The sequence below is a fragment of the Caretta caretta genome, chromosome 12 (assembly GCF_965140235.1).
Source record: "Caretta caretta isolate rCarCar2 chromosome 12, rCarCar1.hap1, whole genome shotgun sequence".
Taxonomy (NCBI): Eukaryota; Metazoa; Chordata; order Testudines; family Cheloniidae; genus Caretta; species Caretta caretta.
The window spans coordinates 32,831,370-32,844,575 of NC_134217.1; the positions used below are offsets into that span (position 1 = coordinate 32,831,370).

At 39.9% G+C, this 13,206-nt stretch overlaps 1 protein-coding gene and 1 long non-coding RNA gene across 4 annotated transcripts in view; one reads left to right on the forward strand and one right to left on the reverse strand.

Annotated features, from left to right (window-relative positions):
* The window catches only part of LOC125645277 (uncharacterized), a 344,743-nt gene that overhangs the window by 248,119 nt on the left and 83,418 nt on the right, over positions 1-13,206 (reverse strand). The gene's annotated exons all lie outside the window — the stretch shown is intronic.
* Positions 1-13,206, forward strand: part of CDYL2 (chromodomain Y like 2) — a 79,957-nt gene that overhangs the window by 53,324 nt on the left and 13,427 nt on the right. The window contains exon 3 of the mRNA XM_048870582.2: positions 6,291-6,508. Coding sequence (XP_048726539.1) covers positions 6,291-6,508 — 218 coding nt within the window. The remainder of the gene's footprint in view (positions 1-6,290; positions 6,509-13,206) is intronic.

Below are 13,206 nucleotides of genomic sequence, written 5' to 3' on the forward strand. Positions count from 1 at the left end.
CTCTTCCTCCCAATCTTTACAGGGCTCTTTCTACACACCTTCACAAGTTTTACTGCAGATTATTTATAACCCAGTATTTAATTTATAGACCTAGCTAAATTAAGGAAACATTGTCTTGTGCTCTCTTTCATATATAAACTGAGAGCATCAAAAAGCTGAACTAAATTTTTCATCTCTGTGCTTAGGCTGGGAAACCAAGTTCAGAGGTACCTAAAGCTTCCTGTGTTTCTTTATGACATCTCTAATTTATTTCACATACATTATTCATTGTTTGGGGGATGATTAGCTTTACTCCATGCCACAGTCATTTTTCATCTTGACATATTAAGGTGTTAACTGTTACCCTACCATGTACTAACCAGGTGATAAAAGTTAGGCACCATTTTGTCTTAGGCTGAATGTTCAGTAGGAAGACACATTAATTATAGCTGCAGAGGTTGATTTTCACTATCTTGGCCCATCTTAAAGTAGATAACTAAATTATGTTTAGGTTCCAACAACTAGAGATGAGCGTCTGCGATCCATGTTTGTGTACTGATATTGACAGACAGGCAACATCGGTCAGAATTTTGATACAGAATTTCACTATCATGGGACTATCAGACATTCCTCCCATAGATAATCCATGGATAGTTATTTGTATTTGTATCAGTTTTAGGTTTCAAGCAAAAAACAACCAGACTGATTTTAGTTGCATTGGTGTAAATCTTTGCATGAAACCTAAAACAATTATAGGCAAAGTGTGTGTCAGCTGACACAATTTTAACCAACAGAAGGTCTGTATGCAATCTACCGTGTCATTTGAGGAAAGCATAAATTAGAAAACATAGGAGCCATTGAAGATTGCATATAGACCTTCTGTTGGTTAAAATCCTGTCAGCTGACACACGCTTTGCCTATAATAATTGCTGTGATGTTAACAGCTTCTTTTGTCATATCTTTAACTTCCCCACTTGGTGCACTATTTGAACAAAATGAGATGCAACAAATAATGATGATAAACTGATTGACGAGAGACTTTTTGTTGTGCTGGATTTCCCTTAAGAATTAAGCCCCCACCTTTCCCTTACCATCTGTACTTAGAACAGCTGTTGCTTATTCCTTAATAGTATGCAGATTACCAATGCAGTTAGCCTGAGGCTGCTTCCATCTCATGTCCATTCTCGCATCTAATTTCCCAAGTTCTTTACACTTTATTGCAAAATCTCCCTCTCCTGCAGGCTTGCAGATGGATCAAACAACGTAGTGAGCACAAAGCAGAGCAAATAGTGCACAAAAGTGGTATTGGAATCTTTGGTCCAAAAAGATGAATTATTCACAACCCCAATTGTTCATTTCACATGAACATTTATACAAGAAATTTTATTTATAAGAATGTTTGTGAAAAATGAAATTGATGAATACCTGTCTAAGTATATGTTTGCTTAAAGATACATACCAGAAGTTGTTCGTAGATTTAGAGGTCAGAAGGAACAACTATGATTGTCATGTCTGACTTCTTTCCTAACAAAGTCAACTATTCAAGTAGCCATCTTGAAATTTCTTTGCTTTCCCATTAGGGTTGCCAACTTTTTACTCACACAAAACCAAACACCCTTGCCCTGCCCCCTGCCCTGCTCCTTTTCCAAGGCCCTGCCCCTGCTCACTCCATCCCCCCCATATCACTCACTCTCCTCACCCTCACTCACTCATTTTCATTGGGCTGGCTCAGAGGGTTGGGGTGTCGGAGGGGTGAGGGCCCTGGCTGGGGATGTGGGCTCTTGGGGGGGCCAGGAATGAGGGATTTGGGGTGCAGGTGGGGGCTTCAAGCTGGGGGCGGGGAGCTGAGGGGTTCGGAGTATGGGAGGGTCTCTGGGCTGAGGCAGGTGTTTGGGAGGGGCTATGGGTTCTGGGCTGGAGGTGTGGGTTCCAGAGTGGGACCAGAAATGAGGGGTTCAAGGTGCAGGAGGGGGCTCTGGCAGGGTGTCGGGGTACAGGGCTCTGAGCTGGGGCTGATGGATTTGCGGTACAGGAGGGGGTTCTGGGCTGGGGCTGAGGGGTTTGGAGGGTGGGAGGGGGTCAGCGGTGCAGGCTCCGGGCGGCGCTTACCGCAAGCAGCTCCCAGAAGCAGCAGCATGTCCCTACTCCGGCTCCTACACAGATGCCCGGCCAGGTGGCTGAGCGCTGCCCTGTCCGCAGGCGCAGCCCCCGCAGCTCCCATTGGCCGTGGTTCCCGGCCAATGGGAGCTGCAGAACCGGTGCTTGTGGTGGGGGCAGCTTGCGGAGCCCCCTTGCTGCCCCTACTCATAGGAGCCAGAGGGGGGACATGCCACTGCTTCCGGCAGCCACGACAGCCAAAGAGCCTGCTTTAGCCCCTCTGCACCGCTGACCGGACTTTTAACGGCTCAGTCGGTGTTGACCAGAGCCACCAGGGTCCCTTTTCGATCAGGTATTCCAATCGAAAACTGGACACCTGGCAACCCTATTTCCCATCTATTGTTTGTAAAAAAGCTCCAGTCTGGCACAAGAAACACTACCATGCATCCTAGATGACATATACTGTTAGTGAACAGAAAATAGAAGACCACCTAGATAAAGGAAGTTGGTTTCAAACAATGACAGGCTGAAATGCTTTCAGAAAGTATTTGCAGAACAATTCTGAATGCCGAAAAAATCTGTAAAAGTCAGTCAGTCTCCAGTGCTGCAGACACTTCTACACTGCTTATCATTAAGCACATTAATACTCCCACTGACTTCCATGGAACTCCTCCTGAGTTTAAAGTTAAGCACATATGTGTTTGCAAGATTGAGACTGCAGTTTCCAAATAATTCATGGACAAAAAAAAAAAAGGAATAAACTACCAGATAAGTCATTGTGCTCTAGTAATGAATCACTATAAACAAGGAAGAAGCCAAAAATGTACAAGTTGTAATTTGTAAAATTTCAAGCATTAAATGACATGTGTTGTTGGTTTGGGATTTTTACAATTAAAACTAATTCTTGTCCAAAAAAATCCAACCCCTAAATGCTTCAAATATTCTTTCTAAACTAAGGAACTAATTTAAATTTAATGTTTCAATTAATAAACCATTATTTAATTGAATATATCTGCTAGAGCTCTACTGGAGAGTGTTTATAATTTAACTGTAAAAAGAGAGAATACTATTAGACTTTAATGTAGTTTAGTACTAAATATAATAATTGCAGGGTATAAACGGATATTTTACAGGATGTGAACATTTGCAGACTCCAGGGTTTAGTGACAGCTAGTCATGTAGTTGAATTAGCTACTCAGATATCAAGTAATGGAAATATTAAGTCTATCGAAGGAAGGTGGCTGGCTCCTCTATTAGGGAATCATTCACTATAAATTCATCATTACAGTCATTGTAACAATGCGTTTTTAGTTGGACAAAGATGATCTAAACTACAAAATTTAAATCCATGTCCTAATTTTCATCCCTCCTCCTCTAAAAAACAAAACAAACAAAAAAACATTCTTAGCTTTTTAATACCAAAACCAGGAGGTTGGTTCACTCTGCTCTAGAGGTAAGAACAAACAATTAAATATAGATTCAGATTTGGACACAGACTGCACTACTCTTTTTTCCTTCCTGTATGTTTGGAGTATTTTGGGCCCATCTCTCTTCCTTTTTTTTTTTTTTTTTAATGGTCATTATATCAAGTAAATTGAGCAACTTTAACTTCTGCTTTTGCACAGTCTATATAAGAACATAAGAATGGTCTGACCCAGTATGGCCAATGGTCCATCTAGCCCAGTACCCTGTCTTCCGACAGTGGCCAGTGCCAGGTGCTTCAGAGGGAGTGAACAGAACAGGGAAATGTATCAAGTCATCTACCCCGTCATCCAGTCTCAATTTCTAGCAGTCAGAGGTTTAGGGACACTCCGAGCGTGGGGTTACATCTATGACCATCATAACTAATAGCCATTGATGGACCTAGCCTCCATGAATTTATCTAATTATTTTGACAGGTTTCAGAGTAACAGCCGTGTTAGTCTGTATTCGCGAAAAGAAAAGGAGTACTTGTGGCACCTTAGAGACTAACCAATTTATTTGAGCATCAGCTTTCGTGAGCTACAGCTCACTTCTTCGGATGCATACCGTGGAAACTGCAGAAGACATTATATACACACAGAGACCATGAAACAATACCTCCTCCCACCCCACTGTCCTGCTGGTAATAGCTTATCTAAAGTGATCATCAAGTTGGGCCATTTCCAGCACAAATCCAGGTTTTCTCACCCTCCGCCCCCCCACACACAAACTCACTCTCCTGCTGGTAATAGCTTATCCAAAGTGACCACTCTCCCTACAATGTGCATGGTAATCAAGGTGGGCCATTTCCAGCACAAATGGCCCACCTTGATTATCATGCACATTGTAGGGAGAGTGGTCATTTTGGATAAGCTATTACCAGCAGGAGAGTGAGTTTGTGTGTGTGGTTTTTGGAGGGGGGTGAGGGAGTGAGAGAACCTGGATTTGTGCAGGAAATGGCCCACCTTGATTATCATACACATTGTGAAGAGAGTGGTCACTTTGGATGGGCTATTACCAGCAGGAGAGTGAGTTTGTGGGGGGGGCGGAGGGTGAGAAAACCTGGATTTGTGCTGGAAATGGCCCAACTTGTTGATCACTTTAGATAAGCTATTACCAGCAGGACAGTGGGGTGGGAGGAGGTATTGTTTCATGGTCTCTGTGTGTATATAATGTCTTCTGCAGTTTCCAGGGTATGCATCCGATGAAGTGAGCTGTAGCTCACGAAAGCTCATGCTCAGATAAATTGGTTAGTCTCTAAGGTGCCACAAGTACTCCTTTTCTTTTTTCTAATTATTTTATTTACCCAAATGGTAATGACATTTAAAATATCTCTAACTGCAAAAAGGAGATGACTTACAGAAAGCATGTATTTAGCATATTTTTATGACTCCATAACAGAGCCTTTGGGCTACTTGTGTATTGTTACTAATGACAACATATTTCCTGAATATCCCATAGAAATTATAAATATAAACAAAGCAGGAGTTACAATTTGCTGCAAGCAGAACTCAGGATAAACTGAATGTTTCTCAGTAAAATGCCGTTTTGTTGTGGTTGTTTTGTTTTTGAAGAGTAAGCATGTATTCCTTGTCATTGATTTGGTGTTTTCCCATCAATATGTGTTCTGCAAAATGGCACCGGCAGAAATACGTTTTGGTGTTTTTTGCACAGTTTAATGTTAAAAGTACAGGTAATTAAAAAGTCAGTGTTTATCTACTGTTACTACACAGTGGTATATGAGACACCACAGTTGTGTACTAGTCCCCCTTTTGTGGGGATGGGACCTTTATGTAAAGTTACAATAAGACATTAACATAATAAGTAATATATAATGAAGTAAGGATCAGATAAATATTCAAAGAACCTGGCTAAAGATTCTGGCTTCCTAGCTGGAGAGCCCTCATCCGCGGAGTATGCTAAAAAGGGTGACCAAATTTCTAAATGGCTATCCTCTTTTTGGCACTTCTCTTGTGTATATACTTGGTAAATATGTTTGCCTTTCCTTGCAGCCTCTCCAATGGAGCACCTCGTATCAAGTTGTATCCTATTTTGAGCATAATCTCAGATACCACAGTGGGATACCAATGGGTAAAATACTACCTTTAATGGTGACCGCTGGAATTATAAGGAAGAGGAGTGAGATAGTGGAGTCAGCTTAGCTGTAAATGTTTGATAGGAACTGCTCTGTCTTGCTCTGAGTCCCTGTAGAGACGTACAATTGAGGATCCTGTTCCTACATTAAAATTGCCAAATGGAGTTGATAATGGCTTTAGTTCTGTAGACAAGGAACAACATGTAGCTTAGGAAGAGATGATATGGACTAAGTCAATCATGCCCAGCTTTGCCAAAGAAAACTGAATTAGAATTTTCCGATGAACTTGAGGGTCACCCCAAATTCACATAAAAGAGCAGGGTACAGCTGCTCTCATTTTCCACTACAGGCACATCTGTTGAGACTACTAGTCCCAAAATGCAATGATTGATCTTGATCTGAGTGGTCTTCTACTCAGATCATGATAGAGCATTTCATGCTGGGATACGCAGGCGGAACCGCTGCAGTAAAAATGAGCGGTCAGGGGACACGCTAGAATTCGTGGGTCATATTTGGTTGCTGGACACATTTTTGCCCACCCTTGGAACAGGATGATCTAGACATCCAGAGAAATTCAAGGTAATAATACACTACGCTGTTTTCTTTGGAGGTATAGACATGATCACATGTATCCATTTTGGTTGTTTGCATTTGAAAGGTTCCTCTCTGGCCAACGGAGGCCTGAATCTGCACAGCACTGTGAAAAGGAAACTGGATGGGGAGAAAGATTATGTCTTTGATAAGAGACTAAGGTACAGCGTACGTCAAAATGAAAGTAACTGTCGGTTCAGAGACATTGTGGTCCGGAAAGAAGATGGTTTCACACACATTCTGCTCTCCAGCCAGACTTCAGATAACAATGCACTGACCCCAGAGGTAAGCATGCAGCCATAAAAGCAAAAGAAAGCCACCTTAATAGATGGGAATGTGGTTAATCTGAAAATTAAGGCAACTCTCTTCTCTGTATTTTTGGAGGTTGGGGTTCCCTATTGAATATCTTTTTAAAATGTATGGCGCTCAGATATTCCACCTTATCATGCTTGGAATCTTATCCAGATGGATCTAATTATTATATGCAATGGAAATTATATTTTCAAATAATCTCTCCCCAAATAAAAAAGTAAGAAGAGGAAAGATGTGATCACTAATCCCTGCCTGCAGTTTTAAGAAGTAGTTGTTCAAATGTTAAAATTACCACCCTTAGTGGAAATCTGACCTCTCACACAATGTGTTTGATTACTACTGCAAGGATTTGTACATATGTACACCTCAAATCATGTATCTCAGGATAAAAATTCAAAAAATTAAAAAGTCATTTTAATCCTTCACTGCTTTTATTTAATTGTCCATTTGACATTTTCATGCACTGTATTCTTTATAAACTGAGGTCCCAACCCTGCACTCAAATTCACAGGGCTTCAGGATGTCTCTGAATTATTGATTTCCATTGATTCAGTGATTCTACATCTAGGATTTAGGATTGTTTTGTATTGTGTATTCTGTTATTAAGTAACAAATGTGTCATTTTGAAATTAATTCCCAATAATTGAACACCGCTAAAATCATTGCCAAGCACATCAGGCCTTAAATTTTACTTTTTTTTTTTTTTTCCAAATAGTTAAGATCCAGTGGGGAATGTTCTCTCAGTCTTCCATATTGGGAGACACACACGCACATGTACATAAACACTCTTGGTACCATACAAAACTAGACACTTACCACCCACAGTTTTTGCAATATTTATAAATAGAGCCTTACCAAATTCATGGTCCATTTTGGTCAATTTCATGGTCATAGTATTTTAAAAATCGTAAATTTCATGATTTCAGCTATTTTAATCTGAAATTTCACGGTGGGGTAACTGTAGGGGTCCTGGATTTGTGGGGTGGGGGGTTGCAAGGTTATTATAGGGGGGGTTACAGTAATGCTATACTTAACTTTGCACTTCAGAGAAGGGCAGCTGGAGAGCGGTGGCTACAGGCGAGGAGCCCAGGTCTGAAAGCAGAGCCGTTGCCAACAGCAGCGCAGATCTAAGGATAATATGTTATGGTATTGCCACCCTTACTTCTGCACTGCTGCTTGCAGAGCTTGGCCCTCAGTCAGCGGCTGCCCAGCTCTGAAGGCACCAGCGTAGAAGAAAGGGTGGCATGTTATGATATTGCCACCCTTACTTCCTTGCTGCTGCTGGCGGGGTGCTGCCTTCAGAGGTGGGTGCCTGGCCAACAGCCAGCGATCCCCAGCCACCCAGCTCTGAAGTCAGCACAGAAGTAAGGGTGGTAATACTGCGACCCCCTAAAATAACCTGGTGACCCCCCCGCAACTCCCTTTTGGGTCTGGACCCTAATTTGAGAAACAATGGCCTCAGCCGTGAAATCTGTATAGGACAGCGTAAAGGCACACAAGAGATCAGATTTCACGGTCCATGATGCGTTTTTCATGGCCATGAATTTGGTAGGGCCCAAATTATAAGGAATAACGTAGTAAAGGTAAATCCTATAGTGCACCAAATATCCATTTTAACGGTAGTTATCACACATAGAAAAATTACATTCAATCCATCATTCATATAGAATCCATCACTCCATTTATGAAGCAAACAGCTTTCTGTATAAGTATGAGGCTGCTGTACTATAACTAAATGGCTGCTGACTGAAGCAAACCAAAGATTTACCGTGTTAACTTTAAACAGACATCGCTTTGTGTTGCTGGCCCTGAGAGCTCATCCCCAGACTGCCAAGAGAAGTTCAAGTTCATTGAGCAGTGTGGTTAGAGCCCAAAATTCTCCTGACAAGGCATACATGGCCTACGCCTTTGAATTTTTTCTAAAACCCAGCAGCCCACCTCCATGAATGAACCACACAAACAAATATGGTGGGCTCCTTCTCTCAGATCTGCAGCACTGACAGTATTCTTGGTGTTGGGCAAAGATCATTGCTGAAGCTGGAAACAGAGAAATAAACAGCCTTTTTCTTTCTAAAGCTACATTAATATCTAGGGTCTGGATGGTCAGGGCATCTAGCTTTTCACATCTAGCTTGCCGGTTTAAAACCCACAATTTCAGCAAAGAGACCAAGGGCCATGCAGTATGGAGCAAATCCTGGTCCCTAGCATGTGGTTTCTCCTAGGCAGGGTTGAGACAATATTCTGTGAATGAACATAGAGCTTCAGGCCCCAAGGCTATCAGTTTGACACCTTTTACCAGCACTAACCACACACATGCAGAACACTTACAGAGAGTGGGGAAGAGAGTTTGGTTGTGTTAAAAGTTACTCTGTTCACTTCAGACTCTATTAGAAACATAGGAAAAAACAATGTTTGCTCAAATCTGCTCAGAGCAGGTCTAGCTGACATGGAAGTTAAAACCTGAGTGGTCTGGCTACACTGGAGCTCCCTTGGTCGCTACCACCAGTACAGTAAGTAGACAAGGCAGCAAGGCTTGTAAAGCCCAGAATCATAATAAATTATACATTACACAAAGGCCCACTCTCCCCAAAGTTTCTCTGCTTTCCATTTGAGCATAAGCTTTCGTGAGCTACAGCTCACTTCAAAGCTTATGCTCAAATAAATTTGTTAGTCTCTAAGGTGCCACCAGTACTCCTTTTCTTTTTGCGAATACAGACTAACACGACTGCTACTCTGAAACCTGCTTTCCATTGTGATTCCTCCTGACCCAGCCACAGCTGGACATCCTTTGGGCTTTAGCTGTTTTGTTAAACTAGTGATTTACGCTATTTATCCCCACTTAATTAAAGATGTCTAAAAACCCAAAAGGTTATATTATAGAGTTCTCTGCACATGTCAGAGGAGAGCCAAGCAAACAGTTGCCTGACAAAAAATTAATCTCAACTATAGTATGCAATTCAAGTTATTATCACTAGGCTTGTTGATATCAAGAGTGAAGGGAGTAAGCTAAGACTAAATGGAACATCACAATTCATTGCTAGTAACTACATCACAGTTAGAAAAGGAGTACTTGTGGCACCTTAGAGACTAACCAATTTATTTGAGCATAAGCTTTCGTGAGCTACAGCTCACGTCATCAGATGCATACATGCTCAAATAAATTGGTTAGTCTCTAAGGTGCCACAAGTACTCCTTTTCTTTTTGCGAATACAGACTAACATGGCTGTTACTCTGAAATACATCACAGTTGAAGTTCATACAGGTGATTTTAGCATAAAACGTGCCTATGTTCCTTTCTTTTAGGATTTGCATTGACTGAAATTGGCTCAGTGCCATTGTGGTTTTTGAAAAAAAGATTCAGATTACTAATGGGATTATTTCCTTTTATCTTTAACTAGATATTATAATTTTTCAAAATGAGCAATTTTGCTTTGGTATTTTATTTCATTTTTTAAAGAGAGTCATGCAAATTTTCAACATAAATTCCACCAATGGGTTATTTAACTTTGCAGGTCATTTGCTAATTTTGAAGATTTGATTCCAACGTTTTTGAAAATCTATTACTTAAATATATAGAAAACTTCTGTTATTGTTTTTTAAACTCAACAGCTTTTGGTAATCCAAAATCTGTTTCAAACCCAGGAACATGGTTAATCCATTGTTTTTATTCTTCCTAGTTAGGGTACCAATACTTCTGGGGATTAATAATTTACTGAGTTAAAAAGCAGAAGAATAGATGAGAAAATATATTCTAGATTGCTAATGGCTTTGGTAAAGATTGACAAAACTACTCCGTATGCATTACGAGTCAAAAACTGGAAGTGGAGGTACACATATGAAGTATCAACAGTCATTCTTCTAGCCATGAAAAAAATGCAGTGCTTGCAGTGTTATGGATGTGTGTCACATCACTGGTTTACTTGCACGCTTCTTCTCATGAAATATCTGTATTATTCTCCTAGCAGACAGATTGCTTCTTATGGCAGACTTCAATCACAAGTATCGCCCTATCACTCCAGTAGGATTTATCATCCCCATATAATTTATCGGATATCCTTGTACTGGAAAGGACTCAATGTGCTTACAGGGGTGCTGAAGTATTAATAAATAATAGAAATAAATGTATAATTAACAAGGTCACCAAAGGTAATCACTGCAGAATAGTTATAAAAATGATAGCAAGGATTTAGAATGTTTTGCTCATTGTAACATTTTTAGAGAATGTTTCTCTTTTTAAATAAATAAAGCAAACAAGCAAGCAAATGGACCGTTACAGTTTCAAATAAATACATGAAATTTAATTTTTTAAACCAGGTACTTCTATTGATTTATAGAAATCATGTGTAGATGAGTTTAGGGATAAATTCCCAGTTCACTGAGTCTTCCTGAATATAAGCAAAGTTTAGAGAGACGTCTTTAAAAACTCCCGTTTGTAAGAAGGGGGTGGGGAGGGAATAACCCAACTAAGCTCTTAGAAAGATAGTAGTCTAATTCTTTTTTTATTTTTTTATTTTTTATTATTTGCAATTTAAGTACATTTTCTATAGGTTTATAAAAGGGAAATCTTGCCAGATAAACCTGATTGATAATTTTGTAGTAAAAAAAAACAAAAAACAAACCCACAATCTAGACAAAGCAGTAGTTTTAATATATTTGGATTTCATCAAAGCAGTAGATGCAGGACCGAGGCTCAGCTGGCTTAAATTGGTGATTTGGCTGATTTACACCAGCTGAGGATCTGGATCTGATCTTGTGAAGTTTTGCTCATAACATTAAATCATTAATTCAAATAGGACTTGGGTAGGAATAATTTCCTGTCAAATGAAAACTGGTTGAAGGGCTATAAAAGAAAAGTTAATGATAAACAGCAGTGTATTGAGTTGGGGAAGATATCTACGGGGCCACTACAGGAATCAGTGCTGGATTTGATCAGGAAGACAAAATAAACTACATTTTAATGAATTTCACAAATTATATTAAAAAGAAAAGGAGTACTTGTGGCACCTTAGAGACTAACCAATTTATTTGAGCATAAGCTTTCGTGAGCTACAGCTCACTTCATCAGATGCATAAAGTGGAAAATACAGTGAGGAGATTTATATACACACAGACCATGAAAAAATGGGTGTTTATCATACACATTGTAAGGAGAGTGATCACTTAAGATGAGCTATTACCAGCAAGAGAGTGGGGTGGGGGGGAGAGAAAACCTTTTGAAGTGATAGATAGGTGAAAATACCAGAGAAATAGTACATGGGACCCTACAGAGATTCTGGAAACAGACAGAAAGTAATAAAAGGTAATATATTATACTGAGTTCAGTGGGGACTTCTGCTTAAAAAACAATGCCATGAACTGGACCAAAATGATATTCATTTTGGAATATTGCTAGAAAATACACAGTTGTGTAGTCCAAGAAGCAGATTTTGTGCTTGTCCTGTGTGATTATCAATAAGTATGCTACGTCTATTTATGTATGTTTAAACATCTGTAGGAAAACAATCTAGAACACAGATATTCAATGAGAAGTGTGAAAACTATCATGCCAAAAGAGACTTAAGAGTCTGATAGCGAACTACAAATTAGAGACAAATGTGCACCATGGAATAGTAGAAAAGCCAATAAAATTTTAGACTGCACAGGCATCATATCAGAGAACCAAAGAATTCTGTTAATCTAATCAGCTTCTGAGCACATCTTTACAAAAGAAGTATTGACAAATTTAGAGAGGAGCAACAAAAATTATCAGGAGACTGGAAGGGCTGACCTAGGGATAGGCTTTCCGTTTTTTTTTTTCTAATTTTGGGTGTTTATATTAATATGAATTATGTCCCATTTGGAGGGGGTGAAAATAAGTTCTCATTTATATTTTTAAAATGTTTTCCCTCAATGTCAGAAATTTGGCCTCCTCTGATTCAACTTGATCTCAGGGATCAGTTCCCAGGAACTGACCTTTAAAGTCCTTCAGTTCCCTCTGCAAACACACAATCTTCAGCACTGGGGGGAGGGGAGGGGAAGAGAGAGAAAATTGGGATGGGGGAAGTGTTGTGTACATTTAATAAAACCTTTTCTCAAATTGCTGCTTCTGTGTGGTTTTACACATCAAAACAGATATTTGTTCTGAGGTCTAGAAGGATGTGGGAGGCAGACCAGTTGAGAGTCTCTGGGTAAAAAGATAAAAGGGGTAAAAAATAGGGTGACATCATAGTAGGGGTCTACTGTAGCCCACCAAATAAGGAGGAGGAGGAGGTGGATAAGGCATTTCTAGAACAAATAACAGAAATATCCAAAACACAAGACCTGGTAGTAATGGGGGATTTGAACTATCCAGACATCTGTTGAAAAAGTAATTTAGCAAAACACAAAATTTCCATTAAGTTCTTGGAATGTGTAGGGGACAACTTTTTGTCCCAGAAAGTGGAGGAAGTAACCTGGGGTAACAACCATCTTAGACTTGATTCTGACCAACATGGTGGAATTGGAAGTGAATCTGAAGGTGGAAGGCATTTTGGGTGAAAGTGAGCATGAAATGATGATTTAATGGTTTTAAGGGAAGGAAGGAGTGAGAGCAACAGAATAAGGATAATGGACTTCAACAAACTTGTAGAACTAGTAGGTAAGGTCCCATGGGAAGAAAAATCTAAGGAAAAAAGGAGTTCAGGAGAACTGTC